The sequence below is a fragment of the Rhipicephalus sanguineus genome, chromosome 3 (genome assembly GCF_013339695.2).
Source record: "Rhipicephalus sanguineus isolate Rsan-2018 chromosome 3, BIME_Rsan_1.4, whole genome shotgun sequence".
NCBI classification, from domain to species: domain Eukaryota; kingdom Metazoa; phylum Arthropoda; class Arachnida; order Ixodida; family Ixodidae; genus Rhipicephalus; species Rhipicephalus sanguineus.
The window spans coordinates 29,081,158-29,101,130 of NC_051178.1; the positions used below are offsets into that span (position 1 = coordinate 29,081,158).

General features: G+C 46.6%; 1 protein-coding gene across 2 annotated transcripts in view; it reads left to right on the forward strand.

Annotated features, from left to right (window-relative positions):
* Window positions 1-17,145, forward strand: part of LOC119386519 (histone-lysine N-trimethyltransferase SMYD5) — a 78,370-nt gene extending 61,225 nt beyond the window's left edge. Inside the window, exons 9-10 of one of the 2 annotated variants that reach the window (XM_037653785.2) lie at window positions 10,442-10,512; window positions 16,982-17,145. In XM_037653785.2, coding sequence (XP_037509713.1) covers window positions 10,442-10,512; window positions 16,982-17,096 — 186 coding nt within the window. In that variant the 3' untranslated portion in view covers window positions 17,097-17,145. The remainder of the gene's footprint in view (window positions 1-10,441; window positions 10,513-16,981) is intronic. The other variant, XM_049413158.1, reaches the window with a different exon arrangement.
* The last annotated feature ends 2,828 nt before the right edge of the window (window positions 17,146-19,973 follow it).

A 19,973-nucleotide genomic window follows, 5' to 3' on the forward strand; every position in this document is an offset into this window, starting at 1 on the left:
CTATCGGCTTCAATGGAAGGTGTTGTGTGCACGAGGAAAGCATTCAAACAGACTTGAGCAACCAAGTGCCAAGAAAGGCAGAGAGCGCATAAATAAAAAGTGGAGAACTGTCGTGACGATGAGCTACGATATTTTCTGGTTCAGGGTGTTTACACACTAGATAGCTCATCTTTGTATTCTGTGCTTGCTTGCACTTACTGCAGTGCATGCAATGCATAGACAATGTAATATGTTCTCTGCACATACACGGATGTGTGCAGCAGAATTGCAATTTAAAGCACAAAGAAGCCCATGTTTCATCTGCCCTTCACCTTTGCCATGCGTTTATTTTCGTGCCTTATCACCAGTAAACTGAATGGTTGTTGTAAAGTGAAGTCTGTCATCTCGCATTCTTACAGTTTTCTGCACAAAAGCTTTCCTCTGTGTTAAAAGTTGTGATCAAATATTATGTTTTTTTTAAGTCACACATTATTTTTTTGTTGTACCTGAAGGAACTTGAGATACATTGGGTGGTGCTATTTCGTTAGGCCACAATACCATCCTTTTTCAACGCATTTCTCACCATTACTGACAGCCACGTGTTGTGCCCATTGAGAATTTTTGTAGATGTTTATTGCCCTATCATTGCCAGCATGTCTTCTAGTGACGTGTACTGCAGTTTCTTGTATTCACTGATATGACATTCTAGTACCGCTAAAAAAAAGGAGTAACAAATGAAGAAGACAGGCCAGCTGCTTTTTGGCACTATCAGAATGTCAGATCAGCTAGGCCAGCTTTCTGCTTTGATGATCACTGCTGATCATTCATCCTCTGCTAAAGCGCCCTGTTCAGCTGGTGATAACTTAAACGAGACAATTACACGTAACCTCCTCCCAGATGTCTGGCCATCAGCTGTTGGCCTTTTGAGCTGCGGGACACTGGCACCATCTAAGAGTGGTGGCTCACACTATTTTGCCTGCAGCAGTAGAGGGTAGAGTGGACAGGCCACAGACGCACAAGCGGGACATTGCACATGCGTTGTTTCAAACAGCTCAAAAAAGAACAAAAACTGCACTCTAAAGGTATTGTCTGGTCGCTTTACAAATGAAAACAAATGATCTTAGAAGCGTGTGTCTTGTACTCTTAGCCAGATTGCAGGGATAAGGCAAGCACGTAATTAATCCAGAAATAAGTATCAAATTTAGCACTTTTTTGATAACCTTGTGTGAAGCACAGAATGTGCTAGCAACACTGAGTGTGAAATTACAGGGTACTGTGTCAGGTCGCTGGTTGGTCATCGCACATAATTGCAAGAGCACAACTATTTCCTTTTGGTGCGTTTAGGGCTCCAAACCAGAAGCTTGCACTAAGGTGCCCTGCAGCACACAAATTTGAAGGTGTGGATGAGCTCTTGTCATGTAACAAATCTAACACGAAAGCGTCTGACCAGCGACGATTTAGGCATTTCCTAGTGTTCTGCTATCGGGAAGATTACGCTCAGTAAGCACCATGACTCAGGACGTGTTCTCTTAACACCTGCAAAGCAAACACCAGGCTGCTGATTGTCACAAAAAAAAAAAACGAATACTCATTGCCGCCATCTGTCACGTGCAGCTGCTGCGGGAATGTGTGGCCGGTTGCATGCTTGCTTCTTTCAAGTGTAGGGAGAACATGAAGCACCGATGCAGACAGCGGCAAAACAAAACATCACACCAGAGGTAAAAAACGTCGATCTCCAAATTCTATCAAAGACTCCGAAAGCATGTGAGCAATTTGCAGCTGTTGCAGGGAGGGTGCTGTTACTAATACAGTGGACTTCCATTAAATCGAATTCGGCTAAGCGGAAATCCCGCATAAACAGAACTGTGTAGGCACATTTGGTTGGTCTCCTGTATATTTAATGATAAAAAGTTGCAGGCAATCGGAACATATTTTTTTGCTTACTTCGGTTAAATGAAACTGAAACGGGGAAAATCTATGAACGTCGGAAATGGCCATGGCAGTCTAGCAACTATGCAAAAAACGATAGCAAAGCTACTATAGCCTAGCCAAGCCAATCCAGCGATCGTACATGTTTGCGTGTGCCGCGCAACGATCTGGAGTGATGTTCCCTGCAGGGAATATTCCCTTTTTCGGGGAATTTTCAGCCGTCATTTTTATCGAAAGGGAAAAAGGGAATCTGCGATATTCCAGGGAATTTTAGCAATGGTGATTTCGCCTAATATGACAAAAACATAGCAGTCACAGAGCGCTTTCGGCTTTTCCAATTGCTTAATATGTAATAATGGGCTCGTTCGTGAGCCCATTATTGATGAAGCAGTGCAGAAAAGACACAATCACACACAAATATAAAAATGAGGCAAAGACAAGCGTTAGGTGTGTGCGCATCGTTTTTTGTGGGTAAGCTTGTGTCTTTTGTGCACTACTTTATCAGTTTCTGCAATTGGTTCTGGCGTATGCAGCACGGAAAGGCAGAGCCCTTAAAATTTGTTCACGATAATTATATGGAGGTATTTCTCGTTCACTCGTGGTGTTTGACTCAAAACCCACGTATGTACAGGACACGAGGTTACGAAGGCCATGCTTTTGTGCTATGCACGAACGCAGCCACTAGTGATGATTTGAATAGTTGTAAACATGTCACACACATCCATTATACATATGTGCGTGCGTGTTTTTGCACTTCGTGCGCATTACTACCATAGTGCAGGGAAATATGCTGGGATTTTTTTCGACGTATGCAGGGAAAAATGCCCGAAATAGGGAATTTTCATGCCTCAAAATGGGAATTCTTCGGCGTAGGACGGAACATCACTATCTGGCTGCCATAGTTGGTTTAGTTTGCTGTCTGTGGCATTTACATCTCATCATAGATTCAGATGGAAAACAGCAGCACAGTGCACTTTTGCTTGAATTAAAAGTAAGTATCATCCAAGAACTTGACCGCAACAAGCTATCGAAGACAGAAATCGCAAAGAAGTTCGATATCCCAAAGTCCATGCTGTGAAGGATACTGAATAACAAAGGGAAGGTCGAAGAAGCTGTCAAGCTTGGGAACTTCGCCACGGAAAGAATGTGGATGAGAACTTGAGGATGTGCTTTTCGTCTGGTTCAAGTGTGTGCACAGTGCAAACTCCTCGATCAGCAGCTCCATTTTGGAAGAGAAAGCCAAAGAGATTTCTTCTCGGATGGGGATCGAGGGCTTCAGTGTGAGTGATGGCTGGCTGAGCTAGCTATTTTAAAAAGCGGCAGGGTCTTGTTTGTAAGACAGTTTCTGAACAGAGTGCGGCAGTCAACAGAGATCACTGGCAACAGGGGAGGGGAGGAATTTTTGGAAGCCTACAACCAATGAGACATGTTTGACGTTGAAGGGACTCTGTACGAAGACTCTCGCTAACAAGGGGGAAACTTGCGCGGGAGGAAAGCGAAGCAAGGAGCAGTGCTAGCAGGTGCCAACATGGACAGTAGTGAAAAGCTGAAGATGGTGATTGTGGGGAAATCAACCACCCATGCTGCTTCAGAGGCATGCCTAAGCTGCCTGTCACGTACCACGCAAACGGGAAAGCTTGGAGGACTCAAGCAATCTTCGAGACCTGGCTGTGGGAAGAGGATAGAAGATTTACCCAGCAGAACAGGAAGGCTATTTTTATTTTTTTATTTATTTTTTATTTTTACATACTGCAGTCTCAATGAGGCTATTGCAGGAGTGGGAAAAGAGAAAAGAAAATACATTAACAGCAAATCAACATTCATGAACAGGCTTCCAGAAATTCTTTTGAGTGGTAAGCAACGCACATTTCCGGGCAACAAATTCCAGGCTTCTATAGTTGCAGGAAAAAAACTATATTTGAACATGTCAGTGTGGGTGAAAAAAGTTGCAATGTTAAGGGTGTGGTCGCTCTGCGTAGATAAAGGTCTGGAGAACTTAAGATAACTGTCTAGAGTGTCGAGGCGGGGAGAATTGATTAGACTGTAAAGAAATTTTAGGCATTCAATATGGCGACGCTTCACAAGTTTAGTGAGACCTAGTTGAGGAAGAAAATTCGATGGAGAAAAATCCGTCATATCTCTTGCATACAAAACGCACAGCTCTTTTTTGAACGGATTCTAGTTTTTTAGCGTCACATTTCTTATGTGGGCTCCACACCACGCAACCATATTCGAGAATGGGATGAATGAGAGTTTTGTAGGTAAGCAGTTTGGTTTCTTGAGGAGCAGCAAGATGATGTAAATAACCTAATTTCTTAAAGGCGTTGTTGCATGCGAGATCAGTGTGTTGAGATCCAATTGTGGATCATTGCCCTGCTCATGGGCAAGTGGATGGACTCAAGTCTATCGGCCTCGAGTTCCTGCCAGCAAATGCGACAGCAGTCATTCAACCGATGGACCAAGGTGGTATACAAAACTTGAAGGTTCTCTATGGCCACCAAGTCCTCCAGCAAATGCTTCTTGGTGCAGGCAACAAAAAAAACTACAACCTACGCTTGCTCTTAGCTCTTCGTATTCTAAGCTGCACCTGGGAATGTGTGAAAGCATAAACTATGCAAAGGTGCTTCCCCCCATGCAGGATTCTCAGGGCAAGAAGTCATTCTGGACGAAGAAGACGACATCACTGAGGAGGCTGAGGTCGTCTTCAGTCAGGTGATAGTCTACTTCTTTCACGTGAGAGGACTACGAAACACTGGATGCAAACATCGTCACACGCCGTGACGAAAGTCTTGAAGAACTGATAGCTGAAGGTCAAGATGAGGACCCGTGCTCAAGTGGGAATGACATGGTGCGTGATTCCAGGTCCCTTTCACTGCCGTACAGTGCAGCCCGAGATGACGTCATCCTGTTGCAGTGCTGCTTTGAAGGTGACGGTGGCACAGAGTTCCTGCTTAGCCTTTTTGCAGTGCAGTCCTACTTTGTGAGAAAGTGCTTGAACAAGGCCAAAGAAACTGTCATCAGCTCCTCTATTCCTAGTCGGCGATAAGCAACATTGCTTTGTCTGGTTAGCAATATTAGCAACAATTTTATTTCTAGTCAGCAATAGTATTGTATACTTCAAAATGTTTTTCTTTGGCCAACCACTTGGAGCTTTTGAAATAAAATCTTATTTAATTGATTTTATGTGCTTTGCTTAAATGGAACTTCTCATAAACGGGACAAATTTTCGTGCCCCTTCGAATTCTGTTGAAAAGGAGTGATTGTTTAGTTAACGAGGCATAGGCTATAGCAATAAAGCGCATCGAGCAAACTGCACAACAAAGTACAGAGCAGACAGCTTCGAGAGTCCCACACACAGTGCCCTGTGATGTCATGCTCCAGTGGCCACCGCTCATTGGGAGGTCTGTTGCTAGCTTTGCGCGCATGAAAAAGAAGGCTGAATAAAGCTATACGTATAAGGCTCCAATTGGCTTCAAAAAATCAACTTCGCATTTTCCACATGCGAAAACACATGACATACCTGACAGTTCATAATGTTTTAAATATTACTGGACAATTCCTTTTTACTTTTTAGATGTTTTTTTAGTGTTTCTTCTATGCACCTTTCTAATGAAGCTCCCATGGTGCTGCCATAATCTCCTCTGGACTCTTGTCAGTATGCGTGACCCCACAAAAATGTGCTGCCATGCCCCGAGCGTGGCTGTGTGTTCTGGCACTTAGTGAAAACTACCCAGTGGCATGCGTAGCGGGGTTGACCTTTAGCTTTTTTGTTGTACGTAGTGTGTTCCTCCGGTCGTTGCGGTTTTCGCGTTGATGCTGATCCGTGTGGTCACCTACGCGTGCGCTTGCCGTCGGCGAGCACCTTGTGGTGTCAACGTGGCGTCAACTAGCTTCCTGCATGCGACATGTCTCCGCAATGCTCTAATGCATGGGTTCTCAAACTCGTTTCCGCGAGTGGCCAAAACGAATGCAACCCGCTCCCATTTTACCACCATTAGCAACTAATTTATTTATTAGACAAGCAGATTTGCATTGCATTGTGCATTTAACGAAGTCATCGCACACCGCATCCGCACATCGGGTGTCTGGGCGTAGCCAGAGACCCACGTGGTAGCACGATTTGCTGACCTGTGGTGACAGAACGCGTGCAGCGTTGGTAATGAGCGTTCAAACCAGTTCAAACGACATTAACGGTCACCTCGGTGCTTTATTCGTGGCTCATAGCGCGTCGGCGTTCACGTGGCACAATTTTCATACACGGTGATTTGCCACTGCTCGGTTTTGTGATCAAAACGCGCAGTGAGCGCTTTGGTACACGCGTAAGAGGCGTCGCTTTGTGCCGGCTATGGGCTACACGAGCATAAGGCTTAGCTTTGCAATCGGTGTAATGGTCGAGGGCTGTTTTGCTGCGCGACTGGCATGCCTCCCGTTTTGTTTTGCAAAAAATAAAACAGGCCTCTGTACGTCCAGCGCTTTGTTTGCGTTAACACAGCTTACGCTGCGCAGTGCCTGAAGCATGCACTGTATAGTCGGCGGGCGCTTTACTCGACTTGCGAAGTGGCGCGCGGGGGGAATCGCAAGTCAGTGTATTCACGGGAGTTCTACATCAATGGCGATGGCCTTCGATATTAAAGAGAACACGCCAACGCGGGCAGTGTCAATTCGATTCTCTTCATGCTCAAAAAAAGTTGGGGGTTCCACGCCGCTCTAGAAAAGCCGGGGGGTTTTCCCACGGACAGAAAGTTTGAGAACCCCTGCTTTAGTGTTTTTGCACGAGAAGGCGACAGCAAACTGATGAGTAGCGCGTTTGTGTTGTCCCCCAGTGAAAGCGTACAGCATGCTTACTATGGCGCTACTGTTATGATCGGCCTGCCTGGCTTGGCGCCGCTTTGACGCATGAGACGTTGCGGCTAAGACTACCCTGGTTTCTTCCGGGTCAGCGGTTGCAGAGATGCCCCAAGAGCGGCGACAACACGAAGGTCGTTCGTCTATTATTCTCAGGTTGTCTGCGCCCCTCGTAAAACCCTTTGGGCACGCCTGACCGACTGACAGATTGGGAAGAGTTGTTGGCCGTCGAGGCGGCTTGCTTTGTCGTCAAGGTGCCCCGGACAAAGGACCCAGCGTCCGGGAACCGTCTTCGGATGCATTTCCCACGTTCTCCGTGGCGCCTTGTTGCCGCTGTTTCCACAGTTCGTGGTCTGCCTCGCGCATAACCATCATTGCAACAGACTACGAAATTGACTTCCACGTAAGACTCAACGTCTTCGTGCTGTGCCGTGTAGTGCGCGGTGGGCAGTGTTTTTCCCTCGCCATGGGACGGACTGGACGTGCCTCCTTCTCCTTTCGTGGGTTGGGAAGGAGGCGGCGTTTCACCTTCCCCTTTTGGGGGTGGAGGTGAAGATGGAAATTTTCATTGGACTATCCTGGCCTCCATTGTTTTTTCCTACAGGGAACCCTGGGAAGGCCAGGACATAAAATGCGAGCGCCGATGCGCTCCCGTCGAGCTCTCACAAGTTCTCTCAAGCTCTCACGAGCTCCGAGAGCTTCCATGATGCTAACCCCATCATGTAGCAACACGCTACCTGTAAATAAACGTTACTGTTAACAGCTCCGGACTCCTCTCCTCGACATCTCCCCGGGACTCTGGCTGGCTCCGGTCCTCTGGGCAGACCCCCGACTACATCACTACTCTTGCAGTACCGTACAAGCGCGTTTGACGAGATAGTCAGTGCAGCGAGGTTTCTTGGCACCCGCGCCGCACTCTTGAAGGTGGTCCCACACGAGGTGGCAGCGAATGGCAGCGCAGGGCGCTTTAGTTATCTGTTAAATGCGTGCAGTACACTTGATGCTATGCCAACAGCGCGGCCAGGTGGATAGCTGAAGGCTCTTATTGTGATGTTCTCCTGACAAAGAGTAACACCGACTTACGGGAAGTAGAGTTGCCACCTTACCACTAGGAAAAAACCAGCTCTTCAGGGAGGGGCGGGGTGGGTGAACTTATGTTGAAAAAAAAACAACATAATGTACGTGTGCGAAAAAAGAAAACGGAGCTCACCAACTATTTGATAAAAATAATTGTCGTTCACATATATGCCGTCCACTTGGGACGTAAAGCCCCAGCAATTATTATTAACACATGTCGTCCACAGCCAGGAGCCAGCTCTCATTCTTAGGTTGAGATCTCTAGTCCTTCGGAACAGACATTGACGTAATTTTCGCTGCTTCGAAAGCGGAGAATTGACACCCGTGACGCAAGCACGTAACCACTTATGCTGATTTTTTGCTCTAGTTAAATGATCGGTACATCTCGAGGGATCTTTTTTAGAGTTTTTATGGGCACAAAAAATTGCTTGAAAATTGCGTGAGAGTTTTGGTGACTAATGAAAAATTTTCAGTATCTTCGAAGTTGCTGTATTTGCGCTTTATATATATATATATATATATAGTGATACGATGGCCAGAAAGCCGGCCAGTGATGGCCGGTCTTAAGTTCAGACCGACAACCGGCCCACTGTCTGAAAAACTGGCATGGCTGGTCTGAAACCAGGCAGGTGGCAACCTTATCAGGAAGCTCTTGGGGAGCTTGAAAAGCTAAACAAGCAGACGAAAGCAGAAGTACAAAAAGCCAAAGCAGTAATACGCTAAATCATATAATTGATTTTAAGCAAAGGCCTACTGCTATCTAACTACAATTCTTATGAAATCACAATTTTTTTAAATTTTTGACAAGTGTGATGCTTTTTCGTTTTTTTCTTTTTCAAATTTTTGAGGTGAACCTAGTTTCCAGAACCTTTTTCAATATTTCATGTGTTTATTACACAGGCTAGATAGGTCGCGTGGTATGTAAAAAGGTAGTGTAGTTCATACCTGGCGATAATCTGTTAAAAAATCTTCCTCCAAAGTCTGTCTCAGTGTTATGTGTATTCTAAGCCAATTAAAATATGTACTTGTCCCGCCAAGTTGCTGCAAATTTGTTTTTTCAGGCTCCTAGGATGATATAATAAATGATGCTAACTGCTCCAAATCAAGGTTCTTCTGCTCCAAAATCTGAAATTTTGCTGCTCCGAAAACTGCTCCCAAATTCAGTTTCAGCCGTCTCACCCCTGCTATTTGGCAGTGCACCTGTTAAGTAAACTCTAAAGCACATCTGCCATTCAGCTGGCCTTGCATATTTGGAAAGATGAAAGCACTTCACGATATGATATTCACAGTTCTTTCTTTTTATTCACCTTATCTTGCTCGTGAGATGCACAAGCCTAAGGGGAGGGCGCTTTCTATTTTGATGGAATGGTAGGTGGCCGTGTCATAGCCATTCACTAGCAAGGTACTTTGAAGGAACTTTGATTTGTACCCACGTTCTGACTATCGCACTGTGAGGCTGCACTTTAGAAAATCGCCATTTATAGCTGCCTCTTCTGTGTGAGTTCATCCATGCAGTTAATTCTGGTATGCTCAGAGTTAAGAGCCGTTTCGTGTACAGGGTGGACAGTTTTTCTGGAACAATGTGTCTATCATCCTTCAACAGATCTGCTGTTGTCAGATCCTCACCAGCTGCTTTGCTCTTTGTATTCCCTTCGAGGCTTTCTTTACTTCCTCTGTCGTTAGTGGTGTCTGATTCCTTGATGCCAGTATACTTCTTACGTTATCATTCTGGTTGTCCTGGCTACTGTACAGATCTCGATAGAACTCCTCAGCTACTTCAACTATCGTAGGTAGTGACATTGCCTTCCTTGTCTCTCAGTGCATACATCTGGTTATTGCCTTTGCCCAGTTTTCTCTTCACTGCTTTTAAGCTTGTGGGGTATGCACTATATGCTCAAAAGATGTGATGCAGCTGCCGGTTCACAACTCAGAGAAAATAACAAAAAATGTCAAACGGTTAGCCACACGATTAGTACACAACGTTTACGGCCATCAACATTTGCCACTACCCTTCGCCGCGCAGGGCACACACACCGATGTCCCACACCACTCCGCCAGTCAACTCCCTGCTGGGCAGAACGTAGGCTGACGCTTTTGTAGGGCCTATGTGGGCCACGCACGCACCTACCGTGCAGCATGCGGCATTATCACGTGGTGGTGCGCACAGTTCCCATCAGCTTCATCTGTTCTTTAGAGCATCCTCAATTCTCTGAATAATGCGCCTTCTTATGTTGGCTACCTTGCACCTGCTGATTAGCTTTGAAAGCACTGCCAGTTTTATTTTTGTTGGGTTAAAGGCTTTTATGCCTTGACTTTTCCGAATGAGGTTTTTCGTCTCGTAGGAGAGCTTGCCAGCGTCCTGTCTGACGACCGTACCTCGGACTTCAATTGCACACTCTGTAATGATGCTGATAAGATTGTTGTTCATTGCCTGAACACTAATGTCGGCTTCTTTAGTTAGAGCCCCATATTGGTAATCCATGTTAGATTATAATCAGCTAAATGGAGCACTGGAACCTTTTCGTTTATTTGTTAAAATGTGTATCATCTCAAGCAGCAAATCGCATGCTTTGCGGGTTGCAATAACGGAATCACAATATATTGCATGCAGGAAATCACTGTTTCCTACCTGGATGACTGCAGCTTGAATAGAAGCCGTCACAGTCGAGCCAAGCTTCTCAGGTGAGCCACGGTGAACTAGGATGTATAGGAATCTGATTGCTGCGGTTCTGCTTAGTATGCTTCTTTTCTTTTCCCAGTGACTCTCCCTAGGAACAATGTATTTTTGTACTGTTAATGCAAGTGCCTTTGCGCTTGAAATTGGATAACATCCCTGATATTTCTAAAACACGTGCATTTATACAGCAGTGATCTATCTTGAATAACATTCCGTGGACTTATTGTGTTGCATGCTCGGAACTGTGCAGAAATTGTGACGGGTCAAGAATGGTGGCGATTTCCTTACTGTTATGTGGAGCGGTATACATTAATGCCACATGCGCCTTTTCTTTTTAAGTTTATTACCGAGTGGACGTATTTTCATACTTGTTTTTTAGCTTGTGTAGCTAATACAATTTTTGCACGTTTTTCATTTCCTGGTTCCTGTGACGATCGTGTCAATGAGGTTCCACTGTGTATGGGCAATGTTCTGACTTGTGCACACCACTTGCTGTTGCACAAATTGGTGCTTGTACGAATGCCATTGTCGTCATTTATAATAGAATGCAACTCACAAACTTTAGTTTCACCCACAACCGGTCTGTAGAGTGCATCTGGTCAGACGCACTCATTTGGCACCGGACGTGCATTGCAGGGTGACTGGTGTCCAGATGCTTCACTGCAATTAACTTTCAATAGTTGGCAACTGCAGCGCTGTTGATGTGTGCAGCGTAGAACTATTTGTGTTATGGAGAGGAAAACTGAAAGCATCGGCGGGGTCATAATACAATATTTAGTAGGTATGTGTGCACATGCATTGTATTGCCACATATCACATTCAGGCTCTACAATCATTTGCACGCCTCATAAGTGTAAATAATTGGGCAATATCTGTTAACCTGCCAAGTCCACCCAATGAAAGGTTGTGACGTCCATAGAGTTTCATGTAGATAGAGGGAACTCTGGCGCTAGTGCCTATGAGAGCTGCAACGCACGACGCTTCAGCCAGCATGGGAATGATGGGTAGTACAGGGATTTGTCTAAACTTCGTTCTTTCGGCTCCGTTTGGCTCGGCGTCGCCTGCAGCCGCTTTGTCGCAAAACGAAGTTCAGCAAAATCAGCAGTTCCACTTCACCACTTTAACTTTTTTAGGCTTACCAATTCAAATCTGGTCACGAAGTTTACAACGGTCTATTGTTTTATCCGAAAGAGAACCAAAACACAGCAATAAACAAAGCCACAAGTGCGTTTGAAGCCCGCAAGCACGAAGACTAGGCAAATCCGTGTACTATATCGTTCCCATCGTGGCTGAACGATCGCAGCGCCAGAGTCCCCCCCTAGTTAATATTAGGAAACTCTGTGGTGACGCCTACATAGACAATCATAAAACACAGGCGCTTTGCAATAAAATATAACAAAATATGCTTTTTTGGTTAGGTAACGGGTTTTCTGGTTTGGTTACTCTTACTGTTCGGAATAATGTGGGTACAACTGTTGGCTAACAGACCATATATGTCTTAAACCTAATCCTGATAGTAAAATGTGTACCACTTCTGATGGCATTCAGAATTTTGTCGCATGAGACTCCGTATCGACAGCAAAGTACCTTACAGTAACACTTCAGAAGTCCTTAGATTTTGGTGTAGTACTGTATTCATGGAAAACAGCCGAAGTACTTCCTTTCTACAAATCAAGCGATAAACACCTTCCCTCTAATTACCAGCCCGCATAGCTTACACCTCATTTTTGCAAGATGTTCAGATAGACCTGTGTGCCACCGCCGTCACCTGTCTTGCTCTCGCCTCGCCGCCGCCGAAGTTCAGAGTGATCACGTACGATGCCGACGCACAATAATGGCGGCACACCGTTTGTCTTTTCTTGTAATCCGAACGGGGAATCTGAATATAAAATGCGTAACTTCACCGAAAGTTGTATCTTTCTCTCCTCCTGAAGTCTCACAAGTATTGCATGACGTCAGCGCTATGGAGTCCTCCAGCATTAAAGGGGCCCTGCAACACTTTTCGAGCATGCTCAAAAAGCGCTGCCGATCGGTAGTCGAGGCTCCCGAGAACACGCGAGCCAAATATTATAGCGATGCGCACGGCCTGGAATTTACAATAAATTCTCAGTCAGCTGAAAATGGCTCCCTCTTCTCTCGACAAATGATGTATTAGTCCGCAAAATATGACGCGATTGTCGCCAGTTCCACCATTGGCTGATGTTATAATCACGATAACACCCTCATTATTACTTTCGTTGTTAATTTTGAGTTCAATAAGTAGATAATATTTATGTTTATATTCTGTTATCGCGTTAGAAACACCGAACAAACATTAATATTAGCACTTCCGGTCTCACCGACAGCTCGTCTGCTCGTAGTTGCGTGGTTCCGTTTTCTTCGCCATGCGCAGTGCCGAAAACGTGAATATTTCTGTGCTTTTGACCATCGCCGGTTGCCGTTGAGAGTGGCAGCCGTTCGAGTGTTGCCTCGTCAGCTGGGAACTGCATCGTCGGCACGTTCTCACGACCGACCGAGGCAGCCGTGCAGCATGTCTCCGATAACAATGCTGGCGTCCGGTAATGGCGGCGCTTCGGGGTCGTCTGCCAGTGCCGTCTTACGAGGCGGTGTATCGGAGTATGGGCCGAAACCGATCTCAGCTGTCCTTCGTTCCAAACGAGCGCGCAGGTTTGCTTCCATGGTTGGCAGAGCGATGAAAACACTACGGCGTTCGAGGTGCACACCCAACATTACCAAACCGACGCGCAGTTTTCAAGCACGCGCGATACACATCGGCTCCGCTCGACGAGAACGACGCAAGCCGACCGGAAGTGGCGGCACAGACCACGTGGTTGCGCCCAGACGTCAGAGAGAAAAAAATGAAGAAAAAATTTCCGCCGGCGCTCTTGGGCGGAGCCTCGCTCGTCTGCGCTCCCTCCCTCGAGTCGCTGCCTAGCTCTCCGCGCGCTCGCGGCCTTGAGTTGAGGGAGAAAGCTGCGGAACGTGATCTCTATAATTTGGTAACACCACTTAGACTTGACGGATTCGAAAAATTTTTGCGGCATATGACTCGTGAAGAGTCATACGTCAATAATGAGACTATTCCAATATAACTAAGAAAGGTGTTGCAGGGCCCCTTTAAAGGGGCCCTGTAACACTTTTGAAGCACCTATTTTTATTTGTGTTTTGCGTAGACTGTAGGCCGGGGATAATTTTAGCATAGGTCTATGCACTGATATCAAATCACGCAATAATGTCACTACATCACTGCCGACCGCATCAACTATGCGGGCGGAAATGATGGCTAAGTGCGCAAACCTGTGATTGGATAAATGTAACGTTACAAGCGATCGTGGCGTGACATCAAAACTGAGATTACTGTTGGGTTTCGTTTTTTTTTCTGTTTTTTTCATTGATCCTCAAATAGACGCCATGAGAGAGAGAACAACTTTATGTAAATGCCTGCAGAGACGATGAAGCTCCCTCCACGCAGGGAGGACGAGCTTTCATCGCGACGCGGCCATTACGTCAGTCTCGTGCGTTGTGCTCCTCGAGGCCTTGCTCCCTCGCTACTTCCGCGGGTCCGAGAGGGCCGCCGCCCTCTTCCTGGGGTGCTGCCCCCCTTCTCCTCGGTTTCGCTACCGCGGATCACATCCTTTGGGACTGGAGCGTAAATCCGACAGAAGCCAGTGAGAAGACGAGGATCCCGCCACAGCTAGAGGCTGCAACGAGGACCTACGATCAAGAGACACAACTCAAGGCCGTCCAGCACGTCTCGGCAGCTCTAAGAGAGGCAGCGACCGAGCGAAAAATAGACGCCATCGCAAGAAAAAATATCTACAACTACAAAGCACGACAGAGGTGCTGGCTGCCATTTCACCTCTGGATTTTTTGTTTGCGTGGGTCAGATGTCCATACGAAAGGCTTCTCCCCTCTTCTTGCTTCTGTACGCTTGCGAGCTGCCTCCTTCCGCACGTGCGGTAGGCTCTTGATGTTGAAGCGGTGCGAGCAGGCCCTTAGCCAGGGGGGGGGGGGGGGGGGGGGCTGGGGCTTACCCTACTACTCCATAATCGTGATGGAGGGGGGTGTTTTACCGCAAATAAGTAATGAAAATAGTTCTTTTTTTTTAATAGTCAAGGCCTTCACGACCCGCGTAGGGCAACCGTGCTTCACCGCCCTTGACGCTCCACAAATTGCCTTCTCAGTGTGAGAGGGGGTAGTGACATGGAATGTCGTTGTAAGGAACAGCAGACAGAGCTTCGCTTCGAAGCAGTAGCGCCCGCTCAAATTCTAAGGAGTCAGTCGTCAGGCACCACGTTTGTTACTGTGTCAACGGCGTCAACAATACGTTGGAAAGGACAAGCAGCAATGGTGTGCAAGCTTCCCCTACGTCGGAGCTTACTGCTGATTCCATTGGCGGTGCATTACAACGGCATTGGCTAATGAAATGACATCATGTGACCGTGCGATAATCGAGTTGAGGGATGGCATTTTTTTTCTTGTATTTTGAATTTTACAGGTCAAATAACTTCGGAGTGCGTGCCGCTATCGCTACCGCTCTTGCTGCACTAATCTGTCCGTACTTCAGTCTACGCGACCCACGCGCAATAAATCGGAGCTGAATAGTGTTGGAGGGCTTGTTTAAACCACGTCCGAACTCACTGGGAGTATATTCTTGGAGTCTTGGACCTACTACACTATGCATAGCTAAATAAAATAGATATATCGATGCGTTTGTACACTTTGTTCCTTTCATTTTTACTCCAGTGAACCGATAAGTAAATATAGAAGCAAAGACAATGAACAAGGCGCCGGATTGTTTGATTCTTCCAATGGACGAACTCTTCACAGCGGAGACGATGGAGCTCTCTCTCAAAAAAAAAGGGGGGGGGGCGAGCCCCCTTTCACGGTTTTTGCATAGTTCTTTTATTGTGACAGCAATTATATGGACACTCTCGAAGGGTCTTGCTGTCGCCATCCTGTTGCGTATAAAATCCAAATTGATAACATCGCTCCGCGTATCGCATGCTCTACCGGCGAGTAAAAGCTCGCAAGCGTTGGTGATGGACCTGGCTGAAGCAGAGATGAACCGAGCCGGCCATCTCCGTCGCACGGAGCGTGCATGCGATAACATCAGCCCGCGTGCGAGGCCTGCCGTCGATTGCTCATCAAGCAGAGAGGAAACGCCCAGCCGATGTTTCGTTGGGCGAAGGAGCATAAAAAGGGAGAGGAGCACGCCGGGGGAGGGGGCTGCGTCGCTCGAGCAGCAGCGGCGAAGTGTGACCATAAAGTCGTGGTCGCGAGCGCTGGCACGCGCGCTATAACGGCAGACGTCAGCAAACAGCTCGTACACCGCTCTAGGTGCTGCAATCTCACTGCTTCGCGTTGAGACGACAGACTGCACGAAAACCGCCTCTCTCCGGGAGCGGCCGTACACCAGTGTTTTGTAGAGCCACCACTGCCTGCAGGCAACAGGGTCTCCCTGCTACGACCACAAACGACCTCCTGTTTCCTTCGCCCCAAACCTCAGTGCTCTCCACAGCCTTTTGTAGTTTGTGGAGGCGAAAGGGATCACCGCCTATCGTTGTGCGCACGCAGCTTGCTGGACACTCCCTTCAACATCGGCCTCACCCATGATTGAATGAGACCCCGGCCGTTTATCTTTCTCTTCTACTGTTGTCCTCTTTATTTCCCACTTCTGACGCTGCGCCGTGCTCCCTAGTGGGCTGCAGAATTAAGCCTACTGCTACTATTACTACTACTACTTTACTATTAGAGTTGTGTTAGATTGGATCCAGAAAAGTTAGCTGCTAGCATTACTTCGTATGAAATTACGGTTTGTTGCTATCGCATTCACTGCTTCGCCCTTTCGGCGAAACTGATTTTTTTTTACTAAATTCGAGGGTCTACTTTCTCACCTCCCCCAACTCTCTAATCAACATTCCCCTCTTCCGCGCCACGCCGCCGCCGATCCGTTGAACCCTTCACCGTTCACACGCCGCCGCTGGAGGAGGAAACACAAGCGCACAGGTTTAGTTAGAACACATCATTCATAAGCATGTTATTGAATTCCTTGAATCCAGTAATGTCCAAACATCAACTCAGCATGGTTCTCGTCGTAGCTATAGCACTAACACAATTAGTCGATTTTGTGCATGACATCACTTGTAATTTATATCTAGGTAATTATGCCGCATTTATCAATTTCTTTAAAGCCTTGGACTCTGTGATTCATTTTAAGCTACTGGTAAAATTCATATACTCAATAATCCTCGTATTTTTTGTGGATAGCCAGCTTTCTTCAATCTCACTCACAATCTTCACCGTGTTGGTGAAGTAGCGCACTTTGACGAAGACAAAAATGGGAGTGTGCAGCGAGTGTCGTGACTTTTTTGTCCCTTTTGTCCTTGTCAAAGTGTGCTAGTTCATCTATACGGTCTGACGATCTTAATCCGATGGGAACTTGCACCGTGTGGTTGTATTTATCCTTTGCAGAGAAAACCATTTGCTCATGTGCTGCTGCAAACGGTGTCAGGAAGAAGCCGATCAACCAGATGTTACTAGTGATGAAGAAATGGATGATGAAAGTGATGAAGAGAATGCCACCTGACCACAGATGTTCTTGGGACACTGCCTTGTGTATATAATACACTACTTCTAGTCCTTTTTGTTTGTCTTGGTTTGCGTTGTAGATCATTCTCGCTCATCGTATTGATTTGTAGTAGCCAATATCAGGATTTCTTTCTTTTGTACGTACTGTATACATAACTTGCAAGTGACGTCAGTTCCTGTCTTCCGTCCGCCATCACCAAGCCAACGGAGCACATACGTCTCAGTATATTACCCGGGTCATTCCATGTCAAGTGTACCAGGTAAATTTTCGACCATCTCCGATCATACTGAAAAAAATCGTGCCAGTATATGTGAATGTGAGAAGTCGTTCTTGAAGCGCTATATTTCGGGAAAAAATCTTGTCTTGCCTAGAGGCGCTTCGAACTTTGGGCACGGAAGTGAAACTGTGTCGCGCTAAAGGTTTTATATATTAATTACTCGTTTGTGTAATTACTACGAAACGATTTTTTTCTTTATCTCATGGCGCTGATCTTTCATGGCTATGATAGTTTATTCATTTTACAGCGAAAGCTCTTACGAGATCACAACAAGGGCCGTTTTACAGCGAATGCTGTTATCAAATCACAACGGCAGTGGGGTAGTTGTCCGCCGCCGCCGCCAATGTCCGTAACCGCTATCGCTCTAAATAAGAAAAAATGAAATGAGCAAAAAAATTCTATAAACGTCGGCCATCGTGACTATCATCATCCAAACGTTAGCACATCTAACAGCGGGTGCCTTCAACGATCGCTTTACAAGATTAAGCGATGGCGTCAGATACCACCGGCACCGCTGGTGGCTGTTATTCTTTGTTTCCACCCACCACACCTTCCTAGCCATTGGTAAGCAGCCACTCTGTGCTCTCGGCCGTGGCTCTAGTGACAGCGATGGTGTTTGAGGCCCTTATACTACAGCGAAAGTTGGTATGACATCATTACAAGAGCCGATTCTGGCGCCGTAGTTATACGCTACCGCCGTCGCTGGTGTCCGTAACCGCTATCGCGAAAAATAGGGAAACATGAAATGAGAAAACATTTCTAGGAACGGATGAGATTTGAACGCGGGCCCTATGCGTGGCAGACGAGTATTCTACCACAGAGCCACGCTGGTGTGTGAGACTCCTTCGCAAAAACACCATATACACGTGTCATGTCGGTCAAGGAATCGTGTTAACAAATGTAATATAGCGTCGTAGAGAGGGAACACTGGCGCCAATAAAAAAAAAGCGTCGTAGAAGAGTAAAATAACAATCAGGCGTCACACAATGCGAATTGCGCAACGACTGGGTCGTTGGATGCTTCCAATTCATTATAAGACTCAGCCATAATTACTCATGGTCATCGGCCACAGCACAAGAAAACGGCTGATGCCACGTACCGTGGGAATCGATGTTATGCGAAGCATGCGCGGGACGCCGACTGTGGCGTAATTTTTCACATTGAGCGAAACGTTACGGAATGACGCTAGTGAAATGTTGGAAGTGGTATACGCACACTCATATGTTGATGAGTCGCATGTGTACTATCGTATTTACTCGAATTTAGGCCTGCCCCGATTCTAAGGCGACCCCCGAAATTCGCAAGGCCACAAAGAAGAAATCAATCATTGTACTCGAATCTAAGCCGACCCCCCCCCCCCCCCCCCAAGTTTCGCACATCGTTTTTTCCAAAAAAAAAAAAAACTGAAAATAAAACATCGGCTTAGATTCGAGAAAATACGGTTGTTTACACTTGCGTAACGATGCCAACAGCAACATGGGCGTTACCAACACCAGACGCGGTAAGCTGATGTATTGCTTATATTCTTCAATACTGGATAGCGGGAATCCTAACAGCACAAAGAAGAAACACATCTGAACAGGACTGGCGTTCCTCGCAACGAAGCTTCATTCAGGAAAGTTTCCCTGGATATACACAAAGCCGAGTGGCACGCGCAGGCGCACTGCACGCACGTTACAGTCACAATTGCAGTTACAGATGCGTTACAGTTGTTACACTTCTCCGTTTCGACGGAGAAGGCACGCACGTTTTACGAACCTGTGCCTATGTGTAGAAGAGGTCCTTGACAGTTCTTGAACAAGGTCATCATCACTGTGATCAGTGAGTACCAGCAGCTGGACCGGACTTGTTATTCGGATTCGTTCGTGATCGCGGCTACGAGGGGTCTAAGTGTAGCGAGGTATAGCACAGCTGGTGAATATACTGGATGCCTCTTACGATGAAATGATCTATGATGCCTCCTGTCCTGGACGTGGCAGGGAGGTTTCTTGATGCCCTGTACACATTCAAGCCGTCTTTGACACAGCTAGTATAAAGATCAGGCGTTGTTGGGTCTTGATAAATCAATGTTGACGTCACCGGTAATGATGAGAGGCCTGGTTCTCTCGGCTGCTTTATTGTAGGAAACATTGACCCCGGTTTTTGCGTAATCAACGTGGTCCACGTTGCGGACCGCGTCAAGGAGTGCATGGTAGTTGAGTGTCTTCCAGGGGTGTTATCTTCCTCGCTTTCCGTGCGTCCGCCGCGGTGGTGTAGCGGTTACGGTGCTCGGCTGCTGACCCGAAGGTCGTGGGTTCGATCCCGGCCGCGGTGGTCGCATTTCAATGGAAGCAAAATGCTAGATCCCGTGTACTGTGCGATCTCGGTGCACGTAAAGAATACCAGACGGTCAAATTTCCGGAGCCCTTCGCTACGGCGTCTCTCATAATCATATCGTGGTTTTGGGACATAAAACCCCAACAATTATTATTGTTATCACTTTCCTTGTGTGTCGGTGTGAGTGTTCGCGGTTACTGCGTTGCTTGAGACCGTGAATCACCTGTGGCACATACTCGCAAAACATGAAGTCTGGTATGCGGGTATGTGCCACACGTGAC